Source organism: Salarias fasciatus, chromosome 17 (assembly GCF_902148845.1).
Source record: "Salarias fasciatus chromosome 17, fSalaFa1.1, whole genome shotgun sequence".
Classification (NCBI taxonomy): Eukaryota; Metazoa; Chordata; class Actinopteri; order Blenniiformes; family Blenniidae; genus Salarias; species Salarias fasciatus.
This window is the reverse complement of record NC_043761.1, coordinates 7,262,807-7,287,288: the sequence shown is the minus strand read 5'-3', so window position 1 is coordinate 7,287,288 and position 24,482 is coordinate 7,262,807. Positions and strand designations below refer to the sequence as shown.

General features: G+C 44.8%; 1 protein-coding gene across 1 annotated transcript in view; it reads right to left on the bottom strand.

Moving 5' to 3' along the window:
- Window positions 1-24,482, bottom strand: part of slc2a13a (solute carrier family 2 member 13a) — a 46,750-nt gene that overhangs the window by 12,051 nt on the left and 10,217 nt on the right. The window contains exons 3-4 of the mRNA XM_030113811.1: window positions 23,980-24,188; window positions 7,495-7,603 (exon numbers count right to left, since the gene is read on the bottom strand). Of these exons, the coding sequence (XP_029969671.1) occupies window positions 7,495-7,603; window positions 23,980-24,188 (318 nt within the window). The remainder of the gene's footprint in view (window positions 1-7,494; window positions 7,604-23,979; window positions 24,189-24,482) is intronic.

The window sequence follows — 24,482 nt, the reverse complement described above, 5'->3', positions numbered from 1 at the left end:
ATTGTGTGGAGTTTGCATGTTCTCCACAAGCTGAGGAAGCACCTGGACAGGTAGCAATCAAGTGCAACATGGCGAGCTCGAAGGTGGGTGGTTTGATTTCAAACTAAATTTATAACACTGAAGAAAGGCTGGCGTGACTTTAATTACAGAATATATGTGACTAATTTTCAGGAGTTACTGGTGGCGAAGTTCCCGGGTTTTTTTCTCAAAAAGCTCATTAAAAGCCCTGAAACGCAAAAATAACAATCAAAATGCTGCCAGATCCATGATATATTGGATAAAAGCATCATACTATAAAGGAGAGTCAATTTCAGAGTTGATTTTGAAATAAGAACACATTTTTTTTAATACATCCTTAAATTATGACACTGGAAGCCTGTCCGCTAGCAAATAGAAAGTAATTTTCTCACAGTTATTTTTGTGTGTTGGATAGGACATTAATTATGCAACATAACAACAAGCGTCCTTTCTCCCGGAGCAGCTGTGTGGGCTCGGCCGAAATATGTCCTCAGATTGAGCGCTGGCTCGGCGCGTCGCTCGAGAGGCGCCGCTCTGCCAAGAGTTTGGATGAAGTTCATCCGACGGAGTTCGCCTGCATAAATCACGGTCATTAGACGGAACGGTGTCGGCACAGAACACCTCATTTGCATTCACGGATGTGATGTGGATCCGCACCAAGTGCATTGTGTAAGCAAGCGTGCGGAGGAACAAGCAGTGATTATTCAACCTGTGTCTCCGAGGGAGCGAGCTGTGGGTGATGACTGCAATATGCATTCTACTAATAGGACCGTCTTTTATTTTCATGACAAGCACATGCTCTCATGAGCTGGAAGAGAGTCATGTTGGGTATTAATGAACAGAAAAAAGTCCATTTTATCCTCTTGACAGTCTCCTGTTTCCTGTGTGTTTACTTCTCGTTGCCAGCTGAGGTCAAATTTGATTCACCAAAGACAATCAACAAATACAGAATTGAAAACCTTGAAATAGAAGCTGTTTTCACACGAGATATAGAATCTGTAGTCATGACCTGCACCTGCCTGATCACCCGATCTTGTTCAGAGTAGGTTTATGTGAATGGAATAAGATTACTGCAAAACAGTCAAACTCAATAAAGTGTGAAAGAGAATGCATACAGAATTTATAGGCTAAAAATGTATGGTTTTGATACATTTTTGTGGTTTTCAATAGACTCCATTACATATTAATGCACATAAAAACGCCTCTTTATACTGACTGAACGCTCTGGGGTTGAAAGTTTCATAGTGTACATATTTTAATGATAGTTAAATTGACCTTAAGCATATTTTCCTTGAAAGTTCAATTCCAGGATTGCTGGAGGGAAGACCCGAAATGGACATCATGCAAATAAGGACTTAAATATATCCTTTGTGTGAATATTTGACCGAGAAAAAGGAGAAAAAAAAAAAGAGAAGAAGAAAGCTGCAAAGTCCATCGGCCCTTTTCTGTCAAGTTCCTAACTTGAGAGAGAAGACTGTTAGAGCAGAGTGACAGCCAATATGTGCTTTTCTAGTTCAGTTTGCAATTTTTTCGCTTGTTTTTTTTTTTTTTTTTTTTTTTGCCTGTCTGCCAGCTTTTCTCGCTGCCCTTTTTCCTTCTCCCTTCGTGCCAGCCTGGTGGTTTAATCAGGAAAGCAGCTGGGGACAGGCAGAGAGAGTGGCTCGTCTCTAAGCCCGGCTGATTTACCGGCCGCTCACACCTCCTTTATGTCTTCCCGGCTATTAGGGCGAGCCTGGCAGCTCACTGTGGAAAAGCGGGGCGGTCAGGTATCCACAGGCAGGGCTCTGCCACGATAACACAGAACTCCCAGACGGACATGAAAGACATGCTGGAGGTAAACCTGGTGTGCTGCAACGCATGCAAGATATCAGCTCTTAAAGCATTGATTGATATTTTACATATTTGCATTATATTGGACGTGAAAGGACGACTGTTGTCATGGTAACAGCTGCAGTTTCCCCCATTGTTCCTCACCTGTCATGCAGCCTGGTTTAGTGATAGATACATAGATAGATTTTTATTTCGGTCATGAGCACAACAAACAAACAAAAAAAATAATAATAATAATAGCAAGCAAGACATGTACGTATATACAAATACACACACAACTACATACACATATACAAATATATACATATATATGCACATATATATACATACATATGTACATATGCATGTACATACATGGTTAACATATTGTTTGACCGAAAAGGTTTAGGGCTGAAGCCAAAGCTTATTTTGCCCACCTTTACCCTGCCGCTGTACGAGAAGAGAAAAAAACCCCAAAAAAACCATTATATAGAAGTCGAACCAAAGACAACAAGACAACAGTCCAAATAGAAGATAACAAAGGGAGTGATATATTTTCCATTTTTTCCTATCCATTATTGCTTTTAATTTCTTCCTATCCTTTTTATTCTACTCTCTCTTCCATTATTATTTTCCCCTTCCTTTCCTTATCCTCTTTTTCCGTCCAATTTTTCCTCCTTTTTCTTTCATTCTCCCCCTTGCTGAGGCCGCTAAAAATAATACTCAAAGTAAATGATAAACTGAAATAAACAAAAAACAAAACAAACAAAATAATTAATTAATGATTAGTAAAAAGAAAAAAGAGAGAGAAAGAAAAGAGAAGAAAAAAGTTTAGCTTGGTTGAGTTATGCAGGGTATGTGTTGTTGGGTTTGTTTGCTATTTCAAAGTAATGCATTTGTCAATAACCCTTGTTTTGTATAATTTTATTCAAAGACGAGTGTCCAACATCGTTCACTGTAAAATGCAGGGCAACTCAGATTATCTAGGATTTGGTGCATGCAAAAATAACTTTTTTTTATTCTGTATGCATTATTCTTTGAGATACTCTTTTCGCTATAAAGTCATTTCTTTTCATTCTATCCACGGCGAGTTTGTTGAGGACATAAAGAAAAGTCCCTCCAGAACTGCCACCTTATCGTGGTGGGGAGTTTGAGAGCCTGCATGATCCCAGGAGCCCTATCCCAATCATTTACAGAGTGAGATCAGCTCATAAATACCTTTTTTGTGTCTGTTCGTCCAGCGCCTGGCTCCCAGCTTTTAGCATCGTAGTTAGCTTAGCTCAACTACGGCAGGTGAAGAGGAGACAGAGCCAGACTGAGAAAGTGGACAAAATACTTGTCTCGGCTTACGGGCCGAACAGCAGTGCAGAGTACCCGGCCTTCTTGGAGTCCCTGGGAGGGGTGCTGGACAGTGCTCCGACTGGGGACTCCATTGTTCTACTGGGGGACTTCAATGCCCACGTGGGCAGTGACAGTGAGACCTGGACCTGGAAGGGGGTGACTGGATCGCACAGCCTCCCCGATCTGAACCCGAGTGGTGTTTTGTTATTGGACTTCTGTGCTAGTCACAGTTTGTCCATAACAAACACCATGTTCGAGCACAGGGGTGTCCATAAGTGCACTTGGCACCAGGACACCCTAGGTCAGAGGTCGATGGTCGACTTTGTTGTCTTGTCATCTGACCTCCGGCCGCCTGTTTTGGACACTCGGGTGAAGAGAGGGGCAGAGCTGTCGACCGATCACCACCTGGTGGTGAGTTGGATTCGCTGGCAGAGGGGGAAACCGGACAGACTTGGCAGACCCAAACGTGTTGTGAGGGTCTGCTGGGAGCATTTGGCGGAACCCTCTGTCAGCAGGGTTTTCAACTCCCACCTCCGGGAGAGCTTCTCTCATGTCCCGAGGGAGGCTGGGGACATTGAGTCAGAGTGGACCATGTTCTCTACCTCCATTGTCGAAGCAGCTGCTCGGAGCTGTGGTCGTAAGGTCTCCGGTGCCTGTCGTGGCGGCAACCCCCGAACCCAGTGGTGGACACTGGAAGTAAGTGCTGCCGTCAAGCTGAAGAAGGAGTCCCATCGAGCCTTGTTTGCTCATGGGACCCCAGAAGCAGCTGACAGGTACCGGCAGGCCAAGCGAACTGCAGCCCGAGTGGTTGTGGAGGCAAAAATTCGGGTCTGGGAGGAGTTCGGGGAGGCCATTGAGGAGGACTATCGGTCGGCCTCGAAGAAATTCTGGCAAACCGTCCTGCGCCTCAGGAGGGGAAAGCAGGTCTCCGCCAACACTGTTTACAGTGGAGGTGGGGAGCTGCTGACCTCGACTGGGGATATTGTTGGACGGTGGAAGGAATACTTTGAGGACCTCCTCAATCCCGTCGCCACGTCTTCCGTGGAGGAAGCAGAGGCTGAGGTCTCAGAGGTGGACTCGTCCATCACCCAAGCTGAGGTCACCGAGGTGGTCAGTAAGCTCCTTGGTGGCAAGGGACCGGGGGTGGACGAGATTCGCCCTAAGTATCTTAAGTCTCTGGATGTGCAGGGACTGTCTTGGTTGACACGTCTCTGCAACATCGCGTGGCGGTTGGGGACAGTGCCTCTGGATTGGCAGACTGGGGTGGTGGTCCCCCTGTTTAGAAAGGGGGACCGGAGGGTGTGCTCCAACTATAGGGGGATCACACTCCTCAGCCTCCCTGGGAACGTCTATTCCAGGGTACTGGAGAGGAGGATTCGACCGATAGCCGAACCTCAGATTCAGGAGGAACAATGCGGTTTTCGTCCTGGTTGTGGAACAGTGGACCAGCTCTGTACCCTCCATAGGGTGCTTGAGGGTTCGTGGGAGTTCGCCCAACCAGTCCACATTTGTTTTGTGGACTTGGAGAACGCATTCGACCGCGTCTCTCGTGGTGTCTTGTGGGGGGTGCTCCGGGAATACGGAGTCCGGGGCCCCTTGTTAAGGGCCGTCCAGTCTCTGTATGACCGGAGTAGGAGTCTGGTCTTCATTGCCGGCAGTAAGTTGGACCTGTTCCCGGTGCATGTTGGACTCCAGCAGGGCTACCCTTTGTCACCGGTTCTGTTTATAATCTTTACGGACTGAATTTCTAGGTGCAGCCAGGGGCCGGAGGGGGTCCGGTTCGGGAACCACAGGATTTCATCTCTGCTTTTTGCAGATGATGTTGTCCTGTTGGCTTCATCGAACCCGGACCTACAGCATGCACTGGGGCGGTTTGCAGCCGAGTGTGAAGCGACAGGGATGAGGATCAGCACCTCCAAATCCGAGGCCATGGTCCTCGACTGGAAGAAGGTGGCTTGCCCCCATGTCTCTCGGCTGGCCTTGGAACGTCTTGGGATCCTCCCAGAGGAGCTGGAGGAAGTGTCTGGGGACAGGAAAGTTTGGGCATCCCTGCTGAGACTGCTGACCCCACGACCCGGCCCCGGATAAGCGGTAGAAAATGGATGGATGGAAAGAAAAGTGCTCGAGTCATTTCATTAAGCACAAATAAATGATTTTCTTTCCTCTTTTTTGTTTTAAACTGACACACTGTACACAACACTAGATATTAAATGAAGCGTGACATTAGAAAGCCAAACGCCTATTATTTTCTTTGTCAAAGTTTTTCACCTTTGTCATTATTTTACAGCAGATCTGTCACCACTTCACGTCATTTATTCAAAACTGCACAGTGTGCTAATGCGTTCATGTTCTTGTGCTCGTACGCGGGGAGCAATTAGTAAATTAATCAAGGGGTGGAAGGGGTTGGTGCATCTTTTACCAGGTGCTAAATTATCCAAACTGAAAGTTTAATTAGCAAAGAATGAAATCAAATAATCCAAAAGAAAGATACTGTACTGTGTAAACCATGCATGACAGGTACAACAGGTGCAAGTTATAAAATGAATATTCATCCATCCATGCAGGAAAATGCATGTTTTTGCATGAAAGTTTTGTGAGCAGAAGCCTGTTGATGATACGTTCATCATTTTCACTTGTCTTTTTAACTTCACATTTTGTGAAGTCGCGTTCCTCAGTCTGTCTGATGAAAGACATCCCCGTCTGGCAGGGAGCTTCCACACATTATTTTATGTTCCTCGACATAATTACGTCTTCCAGGCGTGAGATGATTACAAGTCAGAAATCTGCAATTATAATAATTGTGACAGGATGTGAACCTGCAGCACTATGTGGGTGAGCGACGGCTGACTTTTTCCTCACCTGATAAGAAAGAGCAATTTCTTCGCTTATCGTTGTTTATAGCATAAGTTCTTTAAACAATGACCAGCAGTTTTTTTTTGTTGTTGTTTTTTTTTTATACATCTCCACCTTGTGGCCAAAAGCACAATTTCTATCAAAAGAAGCGTAAACACTGGGTGCAAACGTGTCCTTCTTGACACAGATAAAGTGGCAGGCAGACCTTTTCGGGGAGGCTGCTAGACTGACAGATACATAAGTCAGAGAGACGGAGAGGTGGATCGGGACGAAGCAGTGACAGATTGAGTTTGTCCCCTCTGCGGTTCACAGTGTTGACAAGTGAATATGAAGATAAATATGCAGGACAGGCAGACAGTCAATAAGCAGTCATTCGGTCAGAAACACACAGATTAGTGGCACAGAAAGAGTTTCTCTTCATCTTCTCACATCCACGCACACGCGAATGACCTTTGGCCCCGAGTGTGCACTCAGTCCATACTGTCGCACGCCGTGCGTCGAATCCACACACGCTCACGCACACGCACCCGTGCACGCACACACTCATCCCACTGCTCTCACCTCCGACGGTTGCCAGGCAACAGCACATACCCGCAGATTGTTTACAGAGCCTTGTAATATAGTTCATCTCAGAGGGGAGGTGAGGCACAGGCGGATCACGCAACGGAGAGACACAAAGGATGGAAAGGGGAGAAGAGGTGGTCCGTCCCCCCACAGCCAAGCGGGCAGTAATGTGACGGGGTGGGGGGGGGGGCATTGTTCCCCAGTGTGCGATGAAAGAAATGCTTTCTGATTTAATACTGCCGCTGGAGCAAATGCACCCGTCTAGACTCCTGCAGCTGAAGCGGGCACAAGACGCGGCGGTTCGGTGACATGGAACATCATTGTTTTGATGAGTCGTGAGGCCGAAAGAGATAAAACACACTTGATATTTTTTTTCCCTTTCAGGCAATGTGATGCAACAGTATGAAGCTTCCCTCTTCACTTGCTGGCAGTAGAAATGACAGGTTCTACAAATACGATTTTTTACAGAGACTTCTAAGCGTATGCCAGCAAGAAATACACAGTGACATTCAGTTATTTGGTTAATTCAGGCAAAAAAAAATAAAAAAATAAAGATATATATCCACGATTCATAAATATTCAACATCAAGTGCTATTTTAGTCCTGTCAGCATGTGTTCAGTGTGAAAAGCATTATGCTGCAGATAGCTTTATTACTGTGGTGTTACAGCTGAGCTTTGTGGGTAATGACTGATTCACTTAACAGTTAAATTAGTGAGTTGGATGAAGATGCTCTAACCAGATTGAATCATATCTCTCTGGTCTCTCACAACGCATTCACATAAAATCACTCCTCTCCTCTGGGGTCCACCAGGGCTCTGTCCTGGGTCCCTTCCATCAGTATAATACAGTGATGAAAACTATTCTGTTGACCTGGGGACCGTCAGGTTGAGACCGGTGCTATACTTACGTGACCGTGTTGATTCCTGAAAGCTGCTGGAACATCTGAAGACCGCAGCCCACCAGGAGGGCACGGCGAGTTGGGGGGTAGGTCAGCATCCGCCAGATCACCGGGCCATCTGGAGACACGAGCAGAGGCACAGCACAAATTAATTTCCAACCCAGCACGACATCTCTGTGAAACATACCAAGGCTTTAATAGAGTTTCACTGCAAAGCAAGTCCAGGATCATGAGAAAAAAAAAATGGCCTCAGCAGCTCTTGAAGCAGACCTGCCTCCAAAACAGTTTGGTTATTTCATAGATATCCCTCCCTGATGCTTCCATAGACCTCATGAATTTAAGGCAAAAACAATTTTTACTCCAATATCCACATGACTGATATGGAAAGATTGATTTGTTTTACATCAAACACGCTCCCCATAAACTGCTCTTTCTCCACAGTGCTGCAAAATACGCCTCATCTCTACTCTGGGCTTTCGCATTTAAACAGAATCAAGTGGAAAACGAGGGATTGTGATGTGATTATTTTCATCATCTCTCCTTCCCACAACAGGAGTGACTCACCCGTTTATACAGCTATTGTCTCACCTCTGCTTTGCCTGAAGTATTTAACTCCCATTCTGGCACACGGGCACAGCAGAGGTATATCAGCGGCCCACGAACAGCCCATATCTATTGAAGGCAGCTTCAAATAAGAATTAATAGAAAGAAATGGCTGTGGAGAAGTGATAACAGACACTTTGTAAGTAACTTCAGGACCGTTGATGCTTCAAATATTCATTATCAACCGAAATTGTCAAGCATTTAGAAAATTTAATAGAGTTGGTAAAGATTGAAAAACGATATTTGTGATTTCAGTTCTTAGAAAGAAGGCTAATAAATCAAAGGAACCGAGACGGGGTATAAAACAACCAACCTCCAGATTGGACGACCACCTGCTCGACCAACTGAGCCACAGCCTGGGAACCTATTTGTTTTGCCACACTTAATGAAATCTCAAATTTATCATATATTTATGATTCGGATGCCAAGTTAGCGTTATTAAATCAGACCTGCGGACGAGTGACGCTTTGATTCCTGGGTTTTATTAACCTGAAGGTTTTTGTTCAGATTCCATCAACAGCCTGTTCAAGGTGAAGCAAAAAACATGAAAAGACGATTTGTCTCGAGAGGACGGCCGCAGCGCGCTGGCCGCCTTCTCCTTACTCAGATGGCGAACATAGCAGCGTGGGATGCAACAAATATTAGATTTTGGCTTCGGGCCGGTGGAGTCCCGCTTGGCTCAACTACAGAGGAGGAGAAGTCTTCAACGGGACGAGAGAACAGACAAGGAGCCGAGGGATTAAAGAGAGCTGAGAGATCAGTAGGAACACGGAAGGAAAAACTCGCAGGTAGCATCACGAAACACGAGCCGAAACACAAACACAAACAAAGATGCACGAGCCTGCACATATGAGACGACACACGCGGGCTGATTATTTGGGAGCAGCTGTGTGTGGGAGGACTCTGGACCGGCGAGCATCTCCCTTCGCTGTTCCACAAGCAGACCGGACTCAGTAAAGGAGGCTCCTCTAACACACACACACATACACACACAAAAAAAAAAACACACCATGTTGTGATGGTCGCCCGCCAGACTCCTCAGAGGGGACGTTATCGTCCACCTCTTGTTTCTCTACATTTTAAATTCTGAAAAAAAAGACTTTCTCACTTCCACCTATTTGTGCACATTTTCGCAGAGGAAGCCACTTTTCACCTCCATTAAAGAGATTACAGGTTATTTTTCGCAGCACGCAGTTGAAAGCATAACTTTCCGTGACATGTAATTCCTTTTCTTTTTTTCCCTTCTGAAATACGGTATTTATCCTCAATTTATAAATCACATCTTTTAAACAAAATTTCCACATGAACAGATCTGAGTGAGTTATTCAACTAGAAATTACTGTGTGTTTGTTATTTAACTGTTAAACTGTTTAACTGTTAAAAGAAGCTTCATTAAAAAAAAAAGAGAATAAAAACCTTCAGCTTCTGCATTCTGGGTCTGGTTTGGTGAAAACTTTCCCCTGCGACCTGCTCTGAGCACGGTGTGTTTTCTCCAGTTCTTTGTGTCAGAGCCCCGCTCAGATAATAAAGAGGAAGCGAAGTGTTTATGGGCCGAGCCATTTCCATGGTGATAACCTGGTGGAGTGTGACTGGTTGATCACAGGGGGCCAGACCAGAGGACTCTTATCTGATTAGCCGGCAGGGAAATCAGGATTCATGGACCCAACTCAACTATCGAGACAGTTGAAACCCGGCGGCCGCGAGAGGAGTGGCTAAATCTACTTTTCCTTGCAGGGACAATGCATTGATTGCTTCAGTTCCTGCAGACTTACTCAAAACGTAACTGTAACTTCTACTTCATGCCCAGCCTGATTTAAGGATATGCAACCTTTCAGGTCAAATTAGACGCTTTAAACATGTTACTGTAAATTCAAATTTGAAAGTGCTAAAAAAAACAATTGAAGCGACAGAAACACACACAAACACACGAGCCATAAATCATACAAACAATGCGGTTTTTCCTTCTTGCTCTCTTTGCAGAAGTCCACACAGAATCACAAGATCAAACAAACAGCACAAATAATGGTTTGATGACACGTTACCAACGCAAGAACTGTAACACACACGCTTGTGCACACAGATTTGCTTTGAAATCCACTTAGGCACAAGGACTCACACTCTCACACACACACACACAAAGTCACAAAACACACAGCTTCATTTCCTCAGCTGAACACCACCCAGCTGTAATTTAATCAGATGAGATATTGAAGAAGAGAGAAGGCAATGAAAAACAAGCCAGCGAGCTCCCAGTAAGCCACAAGCAGAGTGATTAGGTCCCAGAGCACTGCTGTAATTGCACGTCAAGTTTTTTTTTCCACATTGAACCTTTCCAGTTGCATCTGCGTCATTTGAATCCTGTTGATACAGCAAGGTCGAGTTTGTCAAAAAAAAAATACAGAAACTTGACTTGTAACGATGCAGTGCAAAACGCCAGGAATCAGTGACTGGATGCATAAACAAAACGGGGGAGAGTGTGTGTCTGCTGGAAATGGGAAGAGGCCTGATGGCTCGGTACAAAGGCTCCTCCTCTTCATGTCAATCCAGCCGCAGAAGCTCTGTGATCAATCTTCCACCATCACCACCTGCACTCTCTCTCCTTTGATTCCCTCACCAGCCTCCAATCTGGCGAATACAAATCCCTCGCCCTGAGACCGTGAGACGATTTGTTTGTACAGGCAAACCGGGGGAGCCCGGGATGTGCTTTTTAATGAGAGCGGCGTCCGTCTCCGTCTCCCTCCAACGTCTCCTCCGCGTCTTTGATATCCGGCGACGGAATCTCCAATTAGTTCTTTTTCCTGGGCTGCCTGCGTTTGGGAAACACCCGTTCCACTTGACAAACCGGCCCTCACGGCCAATTAGAGCGCCCGTTTAGCACCGATCGTCCCGTCACACGTTTCCCTTTCATTCAGGCTTCGACGTCGACTTAATCAAATATACACAAGGTAGAAAAGGAACAAAGAGAGGAGCTCGCTTTTCAGGAACACGAAGAACTAATAATCGCTGATTTCAATTATGATTTAGTGAAATATACATGCATCCGTGGCTGCATGAACAGCGTCCAATTCAGGACTCGAAGGCGCGCAGAGAGGCGGCTTTTAGAGAACCAGAGGGAGCAATGACAAAGATAAAAGTCCGACTTTGAAGAGGAGCAGCGTCGCTCTCAGGACGGACAGGAATAGCTCCCTCCATCCGATCCAATCACCGTGTCCCGGGGAAGTAAGAGCCTGGAAATGGGCTCCACTTACGTAAGGGAGCGGGTTGCAATCACGGACGAAGGCCCGGGCTGGCAATCTGCAGCCCCCCCTACCTCACACACACACACACACACTCTAATTATTCCTTCTCCATACATCCCCCTCTTCCCTTCTTTCTCACCTCTCTTGCTCTTCCTCATCAGAGCTCGATCATGACATATCTCGCCCTCTTCACAGAGGAGAGCAGAACAGAAGGTTGAGGCTAATGGAGAGGAGAAATTAGATCTCTCTCCGCTGCGGCTCCGACCACAGGGCAGCCCACTCTGTGTGTCACTGAATTACAATAAAACGGCTGATTATACACCCACTGCGAGGACAGGATCTGCTAAATGATTCTCAGCAAAGATTTTGACGTATTGAAGGAATAGCTTGACAGTTAAAGAAAATATTAGACTTGTGATAAGGTCGGATTAGAGGAAAAAAACAAGAATTTCAGATTAAAGTGATGCCACTGAAACTTTTTCAATTCAGTTTGACAATCAAATCCCAACATTAAATTACAATATTCGTAGATATCTTAACCATTCAACTGTTTTGAAAAATGCATTCCCGGCTTTTCAAACATTAAAAAAGTGGACATTATTCTTGAACTGTTGTACTTCACTCTCAAAATGGATCCAATCAATCCCGCTGGATGACCTTCTGAAGTCTGCAAATGATTTTTAGCACTCAAAACAGAAAATCTTTTCACTTGCAAAGTAGCTTGAGCACGCTGGGAGGGTGAATTCATAAAAACACACAAGCTGAAGGTTGAAAATTGTCTGGAGTCTTTGTCTTTCACAAATATTAAACTGAGTAGAAGAAGAGAAACAGTGTCGCATCGAGGATTTCAGATTATTATTATTACAACAAAATCTAAAGAGAAACAAAGTTTCATGCAGCAGTAAATTTTTGCACAAATACAAGCATTCAAGAGATCAAAATGCATTTCGTCGAGAGCAAAATGCATGTCGTGTGACCACTTAACAGTTTTATTTTTCCTGTTAAAAAGGAAAATAATAGCGTAGCAGATGTACATCTATTCCTAAAGCATCCTTATGTTCAGCTCAACAAAATAAGTCATTGCTGGCCTGTGGAATAAGAACCAAAAAAGATTTCTACATTCTTAGAAAACTTTTCAAAAAGACGACAAACAAAAAAAGTTAACTGGTCGTCCTTGAGAACCAAACTGACTTTCAGAAATAAAGATATTTCTTAGTGTTATTTTCAGAATAGAGGAGCACTTGAGAATGGATTTATTTATATACTTGGTACTTTAGCAGCCCATAACAGCGGTGACCTTGACTTTAGGTGGGAATGAGGAGTGTCGATATGAGGACGGAGAAAATCTAATCAGTCAGAACCCCGTCAAACACTTGTCAGTGGAGCAGTTCTTGTCGGCATGTGTGATCATGTTAAAAAGAAATGCTTCGCCATAAGTGGAAACATGCCCTCTTGCAACAGAACTTCAAAGTGTAAGACTAATGTCTCGCATTTCCATGGAGGCATGAATCCAGATTGCTTCTCTCTCGGATAATTGAGAATCACTCAGGTGCCGTCATGTTGAGGGAAAGGAGCCTTTTAGGTGGAGCTGATCAAATCTCGAGCGGAGCCCGGCCTCCTGTCTGCAGATGCAGGGGAGCAGCTGTGTTTATCTAAGGGCGCCGGGAGGCCAGTGGTTGCCAGGAGCTGAGCACCAGACTCACAGATGGACGGACGGACGGACGGAATCACACAAGCCGACCAAAGTCAAACACACACGAGTGGCCGTGACGTTTACACACAACGCTGCTCATTAATGCACGTATCTAATCAGCCGATCACACGGCAGAACCCTAATACATTCAGACATGGTCAAAGACAACCTGCAGAAGTTCGAATAGAGGTTTGAGGAGGCTCCAAAGATGATTTTGATTAGTTTGATTGGCGTTAAACAAGGTTCGTCAAAGTATTCCTGCCTGTTTGAAGTGATTTTTACAAGTTTACAATTGCTGAGGTGCACAGTCAAGGATCAGAGGTAGAAAAACCATCCAATGAAATTGAGGCCAAAATCACATAGAAATGGCAAAAAAAACAAAAAAAAACAGTGTGGTCAGATACAGGTCACCTTCCCTGTGGACTGTCAGGGGCTATTGACATTTTCTGCTGAGAAGCATCCTCTAAGAGATTTGAAGGGAGTTGTAGGTGATACGGATGTCTCTAGCTTCTTCGTTCTCCATTCTTCCACTGAACAGGCTCGGTGACAGAAAACTCAGTCAACAAATGCAGTGCAGGTTAGTTAAAGCAGAATCAAATTAATTTCCTGATCAGAGTCCAATACTCTGCATAAGTGAGCAGATGAGGTGAGTTTGAACTTCTTCTTTTCCATTTCCTGTTAATAACGTATGAGTACACTGCAGTTTTGCCAAAATACTTTCTCTCTGCATTTCTGAAAAACAGTCAGACTCACAACAGAGTTAAAGACGGGAAGTCAAAAAGCCACTTATTAAATTCCTCTTACAGCTCATTATTTCTCTAAAAGCTCCTGAAACTTTCCAACACATTTTAATGTCTTCAAATTTCATGTTTCCCATTTGGAGTTCAGCGACTCCAAACGCTGCTCTTTCACACTGAAAGGCAGTGAGGCACAATAAAACGACAGAAAAGAGAGAAAATCCTGAACAATGGGGAGCGACCGTTTCCATTCATGCTTACAGTGTCAGTGCGAGAGTCGATAAAACTACCACGTCTCCAGAAACTCATCAGAGGGAGGAAATCGATAGAGGTGGACTCACATAAACTCACTAAATCTTTAATCGCTCTGGAACACAAGGGAGATAAAGAACTGTATTTGATGTAAACCCAAACTACCAAAACACACACGCATTTTATATTCCTTCCACACATTCGTACTGCAGCATGTGGGGACTTGAAATTCATTATTATGATTTTAAAAGGGGAAATAATGGCGCTGGCCTGTCTGCCCGCCTTCATAACAGCGAAGGTGTGTGAAGCCGTTTGCTTCAATATCCATCTGGCCGAGCAGCGGCGGTGGCAGGAGCAGAGGGGCGAATCATGGTAGATCTGCCGTTGCACGACTCTCCTTGCTCAATTATTAATAAGCTGCTTAAAACCTACAGGGGGACAGCGGAGTATGGAGAGAGGAGCTCGTTTTGCTCTCTGCTTTCTCTGCCGCGCAGGGAAAGACAAACTCCTCAGCATTCGTGTCGACGCCCGCTGAGAGAGGCAGAAAGTTAAGCCCCAAAATAATTACCGCTTCAACTTTCCAGCACAATGATGGGAACAATAGCACATCTTGGACCTGTTTAAAAACAAAGGAATCTACTTAACCAAACATTTGGATATAAGGCCAAGCAAGACAATTTCAAAAAAGGCAATTTTAAATCCGAGCAAGTGGGGAAAAGAAGCACAACATGTGGAATGCATCCACTTAGACAGCAGGATTTACCACCTGATTTATGCTGAGAAGCATCTACAACACCTTCCAGTGAGATTACAGGACGGTTCGGTGTGTTTTCACTCGGTCGTGTGTCGGTTAGTGAACAGATGGTTCACACACTTTCAGTTCGTGCAAATGAGTCCAGTTAAAGATAAGAGCCGACGTGATTCAGTGACTGGCGGCGTGGACGTTTGGGAAAAGAGTGCGGCGCAGCAGGAGAGCAAAGTGTGATCCTCGATTCTAAAGTGACCTTAACGCCGAGAAAACATGATCACCTCAAGGTTTGATGAGTCAAACACGTTGATAGGAAATAAAAGCAAGCAGGAACACAAAGAAATGAAAGAAAGCCCGAATTCAGAGGAGGTGAGAGACGTGTCATCAGGTCGCATCTCGAGGTGAACTAATGTGGACAGTGGCTACAGAAATAGCAGACAGACGGACCCTTCTGCTCCAAGACACAAGCGACACCGACGCAAGAAAATTCAGCAGGAAGTCTTGTCAACGTGATCACCGGGAGGCAGCAGGGGTTTAGTGACAAACTCCTCACATTTGATCTCATCAAACTCTTCCGAAACTTCTCCGAACCCACTGAGTTTTCAACAATCCTACGCTGATGTGGACCGTCTGCCATGTCTGCAAAGCCTCAACAAAATAAAGATTAGGTAAACAAATCGATGTCTGATTGATCCAACCAGGCAGGGTAAATATTGTGAACTACAAGGGAGAGAGAAAAGGGGATTGTTCAGTGGGTAATGTTCAGAAAGTTCCCTTCAAAGCAGCAGCCCGGAGGTGAAGAAAATACTCCTCTGAAACTTCTTATCATGTCTTTCAAAGTGCTGGCTCAGTGATCACAGGGCGCCCGATGCATTTAAATGGAGTAGAATGAAACAAATGTGTTGAAGAGGAAGTGAGATCTTTAAGGAGATTCGTTTAGGGGAAACAGAAATCTGTGCCGTGTAATTAAATGGGCAATGATCCAGAAGATGCATTAAATTTCTTTGAAATCTGTGGATCTAAGAAAGACTTCATCTCATCAAAAAGGAAAACCATGACTGCCTTCAATGTAAAGCAGAGATGAGATGAAACATCTTTCACGTTGATCCCGATGCCCTTTACTGACAGGTCATCACAGACGACGTGGTTATATTCACGGCGCTGCATCTGCATGTCCACAGCATGTTACTGCTGGAAAAGCCGCAGACAGAAACGCCTTTCTCCACAAGTTTAAACACATTTCGTATTCAGGAGCAGAAGATAAAATCTGCACGAGGTGGCGAAATGATTAATGAGAGAGGGAAGGAAGGAGGAACACATTTCTCATTCATAAATCTGTTTCATCACCATCTATTGTGTGAAAACCTGAAAAGGAACTGGATCTGTCAGATTGATGGAGGAGAAACCGCATTATTCAGTGGGAGCAGAAAGCAGCATCACACAAATCCACTGATGAAGAACTCACACTTCAAATGTGTTTACTTATGTAAAAAAATAAATGCATGCACTCTATGTACTGGGGTTTTGACGATGTGTCGATTACTGAGTAATCATGATCCATCCTGGTCAACTGTAGTATAGCAGTGAGTGGCTAAATAAGAAATTATTTGAGGTATTCTCTTCAAAAACGAGAGATGCCACTTTTAATACCAAAACAAACCTCTGAAGGTGCAAATCCCTGCTGCTGTGAATCAGACCTTGCAGTTGGCACAAGATGCTGCAACCGCTGCTAAAACTGTGTAATCTCTGTCCAGGGTTATGTCACATTTGCAGAAAACGAGACGGGGACAAAATCTGCAAGAGCTCTGCCCACTGATAAACTCCCCTGAGCCGCCTGGACATCTGTGAGCAATCAATCTCATGAGTTATTGAGATTCATGACATTCCCGGCCGCGCACCTGCTCCGATGCAAATGAGGGGGATCTACCTGAGGGACGCACGGCAAGAGGACTGAGCCAGGCAGGAAACGGAGGCATCGTTACCTACATCGTCTCGATTTTTTTCCGTTTCCCATTAAAACCTATTCAAGTGAACATTTTGTCGAGAAGAAATGAATGCTCTCATAAAGCCACGTTTCTGGACGGAGCCCTTTGAGTCAGAAGCATTAGCGTTCCTGTTAGGGCTCGCCGGGGCGCCCGAGACCATTCAACAAGTGTGCTCTAATTGAATGAGGCGTCTCTGGATGAGTCACCGCCTCGCCGCCGTCACTGCATGTGGGGGGGGGGCACGCAAATACACGCTTCCATACAAAATCTGCCACACGTTGAAGTAGTCTTTGATTCCACTCAAATTCCTTTCTGCGTGTTCAAATAGGTGAAAAGCTCCACTGGCGCTAAATAAAAACCTCCTTTTGTTGTTTCTGCCTTTGTATGTTGAGTGGTGATTATTGGAGGCTGAGGAGCTGCCGCAGACTCCCAGATGGAGACAATCTTCTTTTTTTTTTTGTATTTCCCTTCAATAGCTTCTCCTATATGTCCTCATTGTCCCTAAAGTGCTTGCAGTGGTTGCTGATGCTTACATAATGATGATAAAAAGGCAATTTTAGGGAGATTTCTTGTACTTTTCTTGCAGGCTAGTGGTCAAGTGGCCAGATTTGGCAGTGGAGCGTAATTTCTTCCTTCTGTTTGTAACATATTTTGATTTCTTTTACCCAATAAACAAGATAAACTGGAATAAAAGATAGATGGATGAACACAATGGGAATTAACAATTAGCTTTGCTTTCTGCCAATTCCTCCAGAGGCCACTGAACTTTTTAGCTTACCTTTTCCTCTTGCTGGAAATAAATAAGCAATCGCCTCACTTCTCCAGTATTAAGTGCATTGACTTTTCAACAAACCGTAATGAAGGCGGCGGGGCCCATGCGAGCGCATGCTAACGCTCGGAAAATCAATGCAGCGCCGCGGCTGGAGAGTCGGATCATAATTTGTAACGGTAATAAAACGCTGGAAGACGCCGGCCTGCAGTCTGATTGTGTTCGCACTTGTTTCCGAACTTGCAGGAACAAAGCGGGCCTGGACAGAAAGCAATTACTGAAGCAGAGAGGAAGATAATTCCCTAATCTCCTCTCTTTGCTTTTTATCAGGGGCGGCTTTGCCTCGCCGTGCATCCTCTGCTAATGCGGCCCTCCGTAAATAAATTCCCAGTTGGGACTTCGGTTTCATTTCCCTGCACTCCACCCTGCTAACCTCGCCGTCACCTCATTACCGTTTAAAGTGATTTTCAACACAAACGTGTGATTTCCGCCGCTCGTGCGTCCAAACGTTTATCTGGCGCCGGGGCCTCGTGAGCGCACTCGTCACAAATCCCAAAATGTTGCGATGGAAAACAGTGAGCTTTTGTTTTTTTTTTGTTTTTTTTTAATTGAAAAGTAGATAAGCGGTGACGACAATGCCGCCGGCGTGTTTAGATTCAATTAAGTCTGATTTGAGTGCAGAGCAGGGAACCCGCAGCACAGACATCAATAAAAAGTGGAGGTAGGATGCGAGCCGCCGCCTGCTACTTCAAAACAAGCTGAATTACTCAAATAAAGGGACAGGACAACCGCTCTGGTTGAGCATGCATTAAAAAGATAATATAGATCAATGGCAGACAGCAACACAAAGCAAGAGAAATGTTATCTTCTCGAAATTCATTCAATCAAAATTGGAGACGGTTTTATGGATGAGTGTAGTACGTCAACACACACAAAAGATAAATGACTAAATAACTACAACATCTGGGTTTTAGAGAGGAGTATATTCCCAGTTTGTACCGAAATGAACTTTAAAATGGGACAAACACCCACTTTTGGATCACAACCCACAAAATTGAGAATCACCACTTCATCCAGCTCTGGCAGAAAACCTGAAACTCACGCATTGAGAAGAATATTAATGAACGGGTCAGATTTATTTTGGCAACCCTAAAGATTTTCTTTCAGACGCACAGCAGCAGTAAAGTTTCATAAAATATTCTGAATTATTAAAGATCAGCGGAGGTAAACAACAAAACTCCCTCATGTGTCTAGTGTGTGTGTGTGTGTGTGTGTGTGTGTGTGTGTGTACAGGAAGTTGTTACTGGGTACTCCTGTGAATAAGCAGCAATAAAATCATGGCATAAAACCAGCCGTTTGGAAACACGTGGCCGGGACGTGATCGCAGCACTAACACAGTGTACCGTTCAATTACTTAGAGGCAGATGGCAAAAATATAAAAACAAGTCTCACTAAAGGCCGGGTTACAGATTGGAGACCGGTTTGGCGCAAAAATAAACAGATTTTCAATGTGATAAAGCGTCTGCGTTGATGTGAATTTGTTTGAGTGTGCATATTCCCTGCGTACCTTTCAAATGAAACGGTGCTCCGTTCCAGACAGTAAATCTCTTCATCTTTATTACCGGCCGCCCGTCTGGACCTCTCTGCCCAGCAGACATCTTAACTAACGCCGTGATTGCAGTGCTCCGCATTGATGTCAGAAGTGCTTGACATCGAGCGACTTCTTTCATCCGTCCCGTTCAAATCAAGGTTTTGTTCCTTCTGGCTGGACAGAATGAAAGCAAACCCGATTTAAAGGGACTTTCCAGCTCCAGCAAAAGAAGAAAAAAAAACAAAAAACTTCCATATTGATCTTTCAAGCTGCACTTATCTTTGTGTACTTTCAAAGAGATCACCTGTTGTGATGTTTATACTGAGAATTACCTCCCTTCTTCTTGCCATTTCCTTCCCCATTAGCATCTCGCAGCCCCGTGGTTTCATTGCTACACAGCTTTGGAACCCTCTACTACTTTAAGCATAAATCAGTGTGATCAGGGTTTCACTTTCTTCCAGAAATTATGCACAAATGAAGATTTTATTCTTTATCTAAAATGTATCCCATCCAAGTGTCAAGTTTTATCAATATTTAGTGTTGACTAAATCCCAATATCACCATTAATTCACAGCCCCCCCCCCCAAAAAAAAACACTACAACAAATGAACAGAAAGGCGCTCGGCGTTGGAGGGACGGCGAGGATAAAGCGACCGCCTGCCCGACTCGGCCTCCATCACTCAGCACCCAGACGTGCCCTTTGTTTTTGTAAGGTTACGTCTCAGTCTGCTCGTCGCTGCTCGGAACAAGAATTGTTATGAACAAGCTTTCCGAGGGAAAATCAATGAGCTCAATAAGGTGCGCCGCGAAGTCGCTCGTGAAGAATGGCGATATAATGGCTGACAGAGCTGCCCCGCGATATTGCCACAATATTGCTTCTCCGTCATAATTGCCGCCGCAGCGCCTCCATTTTCCACTTCGCTTTCGCTTTTGTCTGCGACCTCTCCTCCACTCCTATTTTACCTCCTCTCACCACAAAAAAAAAAAAAATAATAATAATAATGATTGGAGCTCATTGACTTCGTCATCATCATCATCACCCATCTTATACCATGTTTCAAAGAATCAAGTCAAAGGGCCAAATAAAAATGAGGCTGATGGTCAAAAATACCATAATTAATATGCAAATAGTTTTGGCACAAGTTTCTATGTGTGAGTGTGAGTGTGTGTGTGTGTGTGTGTGTGTGTGTGGGGGGGGGGGGGGGGGGGGGGGGGTCGCAGGGCTTCACACATAAAAACCACATTATGTCTGAGGTGAGAGAAAAATAGGTGAGGAGTATTGTTTCTATGGTTACCGCTGAGCCTTTGTTTTCCAGGTGACAACACACGGGCGCACACTACAAAGCTACAGGTAGACGTCAATACCTGCTTCAAAGGAGCCGAAGAAGAGCCGAGGCCAGGCTGGGTGGGAAAAGAGTTCACTGCAGGATGTAAAGACCAAAGCGGGGTTATCCTCTAATCTCAAGGGCAAAAGGACATTTTCATGATTAGAATATAATATTACAATCTGTACCCATAGTGCAGCTTACTCCTGGATATCTTGATTTCTTTCTTTTTCTTTTTTTTTGCAATGGCTCTTAGAAAAGTGCAAGCTGTGCACTAAGGGGCCAGACTCTCCTGACAATGACTCACAAACCCTGCATTAAGAGAAGTGGTGGGCTGTGGTCGGACCCTTTCAGAGCTGGACGGACCAAACCGCCAGAACACATCGTTCCTCCAATCGGTCCCGTTCAGGGTCACATGATCGTGACCAGGCATTCGTCCTCTTTCACTTTTAATTCACAACTTCAGCTGATGGCAGTGATGAATCCCTCATGTGAGTTGGTAACAGTGGTGGTCGAGGACCATATGGTCACAACGATACAGTGAGAAATCTTGAGGAACAAAAACAGTTCTGTTCTTTACTAAAAAAAAAAAAAACAGACCGTCTGGACGTCTGTGTGCTGCAAAAAGTCAACAGATTAAAAAAAAAAAAGAAAAGAAAAAAGAAAAAGACCCAATTAATTTGGAGGAGAGAAGCAGAGCAGAATAACATTGGTTTTTAATTGTGCTGAGAAGTGGATTTAAAAGGTCAAACAGCTTCGTGTCATGTCGCGTCTGTACTTTTCGCTTGGCAAAGTTAGACCTCTTACAAGTTCAGCCTCCTCGCGGTGGAGTCAGATTGGTTTCTGCTTCTTTTCTGATTCCAGAAAATGTGTAACAATCTAAAAGATGAAGGAAAGAGAAAGTGATTGAGTTATTTCCCGACCAACTCGTCAAAAAGCAGCATTTTGCTCGAGTGGTGCTCTAACATACCCCGTTTGATTCTGGCATGGGAATACTGTATTATAGCTAATACTGTATGTATCTATGTGGTGTATGGATGTTTTTTTCTCTTTTATATCTTTTCTGCAAGTAAAAAAATATTTCACACCTCAGAATGTGCATTCATGGTGATCTGATGACTTTACAATAAACTTTAAGCTTTAAATGTGAGTAAAATTGAGAAAAGCTGGTCGGTTTGAAAAGTGAGTTGTTCAAGCACCAACTTAAACTTAACAGCATCACATACATATCACCTATTTCTCCCCAATCATTTCTGTCTGTTTAACCCTCCAGAGCCATAATCCCAACCAAAACCAAAAGGAGAATACTCTGCATGCAGAATAAAAGTAACAAAAAACAGAATTTTGTTCTGGTTTCTGTCACGTAAACTGGAGTGACAGAAACAGACACAATGGAAACGAGCTCCGGCAAAACAACATCCTTAAAAATATCGACACTGCTTTCATGACTCACATTTCACATTGAACCCAAACGTTAACCACCGGCTACAGGATAACAAGCGGGTGCGCGGCGTGAGGCGCCGACACGCTGCGTCCCCGCTCGTCTACAGACGCCGGATGATGGCTGCAGTGAAGAGGAGGGCAGAGACACCGCACTGGAAGTGAAAGTGCCGGACACACGCTGAGTCTCGCAAGAAGGACACTCGGCCGCGAGTGTGAGCATGCACTTTTGAACATCGGCGTTCGATTATTTGGGAGCGAGCGGCGCGACGGAAAGCTGCAGGCCACTGGGACCTCAGGGGATCTGTGGAGGCCACTCCTCTCGGAGACATGGCGTTCTCTGTTGTCAAGGTTGATTAGTTGCAGGATGAATCCAATTTGGTTTCATCTCCTCTTCCTTCTGCCCGATTTTCTTCCCTCACACTTCCCCTCTTCTCCAGCCTTTCAGACTTTAACTATGAAACGATTATTGGGCGAGGAGTGTACGGTCAATACTGATTACTGTATGATTATAATACTTTTTGATCTTATTTGTCGTCCTTCGTAGTGCTTATAGATGAAGTAAAAACCCATTTTGTTGATATTGCCCAACTTTATTCAAGACTGCTTCAGAGGAAGTGTCTGTATCTGTATTCAGCTCTTAATTCAGCACCATGGACAGCGCCATGTTTCCTCTCTGAGCATGCATAAGTGCTGTTGAGTGTCTTTGAAGGACTTACACTCTTGAATCGTCCTGATATTGTAAATGGAAAAAAAAAAGTTTAACACCTGGATTTAAAACCAGAAGCTTCATGCCTGTGACTGTGCATAATGTCTCTCTTTTGCCCTCTTTCTCACACATTCAAACAGATGGCGGCTGAAGATATAACTAAAGTGAGAAGACACTGATGTGTCTGTATACAATGTGCACGCCGGTTATTTTTTTTCTTGCTTGTCTTCTCTGTCTGATGTAAACAAGCATCGACAAGAGAATAAAACGACTTGTAGGCTCAAATTTGAGAGCGTTCCTCACACACCGTCGGCAAAAAACAATCTTATGATGCTCACGAGGCAGATAATAAAGCTGAATCCGCCATCGCGCTGATGACCTACTTTAATACTGCCTGTGCCGAACATCGAATATCGAACATCAGCGGCTCCCGTGCGATGGAGTAAAGGTCAGCTCACATGATAATTAAGCATGAAAAAGGAAGGATTTTCTGCTCTGTGACTCTCTCTTCTCATCTCGCTTCTGCTAGAGCTCCATTTGCAGCGCCGATTCACTTTCTCCAAAGTCGGAGCAAAGTTAATCAAGGCAGTCTCAGCGTGTGAAAGAACGTCTCAAAGCCGAATGTTCCCACTCAAAGGAAAGACTCCGTCAAGGACTGTTGTTTTAAAACCAAAAGTCAACAAGGTTGAAAGGAGCAGACGAAAGACGAGAACCTACAAAAGCTGAAACTGCAGCAAACAAATGATGCGACAACGCTGATCACGCTGTTTGATCGACAGGTCAGTGCCGTCGCTCTGGGAGATCGGGGAAACGCGACAGAGAGAGCGAATGACTTATTGTTCCTCCGACAGAAAGACGACGCGACGCAGCGGGAGGAGAGAGTAAACAGTATAATCAGCCCTCGGTGAGAGGGACATCGGAGTGAGTGAAAAGAAAGTTGCCGCAGCCTGGGAGGTTTTAGCACCGCGACCCCGTCAGATGACAAGTGTTAATGATGTGCGTCTGGTAATTAGCCAGTCCCTTCATCCCTGGAATCACAAATCCTACTTGAAGGAACTGAAACAGCAGTGCTACACTTCAACAATATGATCAAGTCTCACTTTTTGCACCATTTGAACAACTTAGGAACAACTTCCTGCACATATGAGCCTTGCAAGATTTTATATTCTGATTATTTTTTGCCACACCGGAGCTGATGGATGAATCTTCTGAACGGAAGAAACTGATCTCACATCGACACTGTAACAAGGCTTCTGAGGTTTTGTGTATGGATGTGTATAGAGACCAAGGATCAAACAACAATGTCAACACGAAAAGCCGTTTTGTAGCCAGACCCCCCCCCCCCCCCCCCCCCCCCCCCCCCCCCCCCCCCCCCCCCCCCCCCCCCGGGTGGCCTTCCTCACCTCCCCCGCTGTCCTTCTCCTCCTCCTCGATGCTGTTCTTGATGCTGTCGTACTCCTCGTCGATGTTCTGGTTGCCCCGGATCTGGCTGAGCACACGCCGCGCCTTCTGCGTCAGCCCGCGCTGGATGAGCCAGCGGGGGCTCTCGGGCAGGAAGAGGAATCCCATGAACTGGAGCACGGCGGGGAGCACCGACAGGCCCAGCATGTACCTGGAAGGTGCGGCAGAGAGGGCGCATGTGGAGCAAACCTCTAATTCTCAACGCAGAAACCCGATAGCCAGGTGTTTCAATTATTAAACTTTACCTATTATGACGGCGAAAAGGCTTTGGTACCGCGCTAATTCTTTATTCCGTTATTTCTGCACAGAGAGTGTTTGACATTCAGCGAATGCTGAGCGATTTGTCAGCAAACATCAGGTGGTGCAGTTCATTAAAATTAAACACCGGGGAAAATGTCAAGGCTTTATTGAGATTCCTCTGCTTAAAATAACCTCTTATATTTAG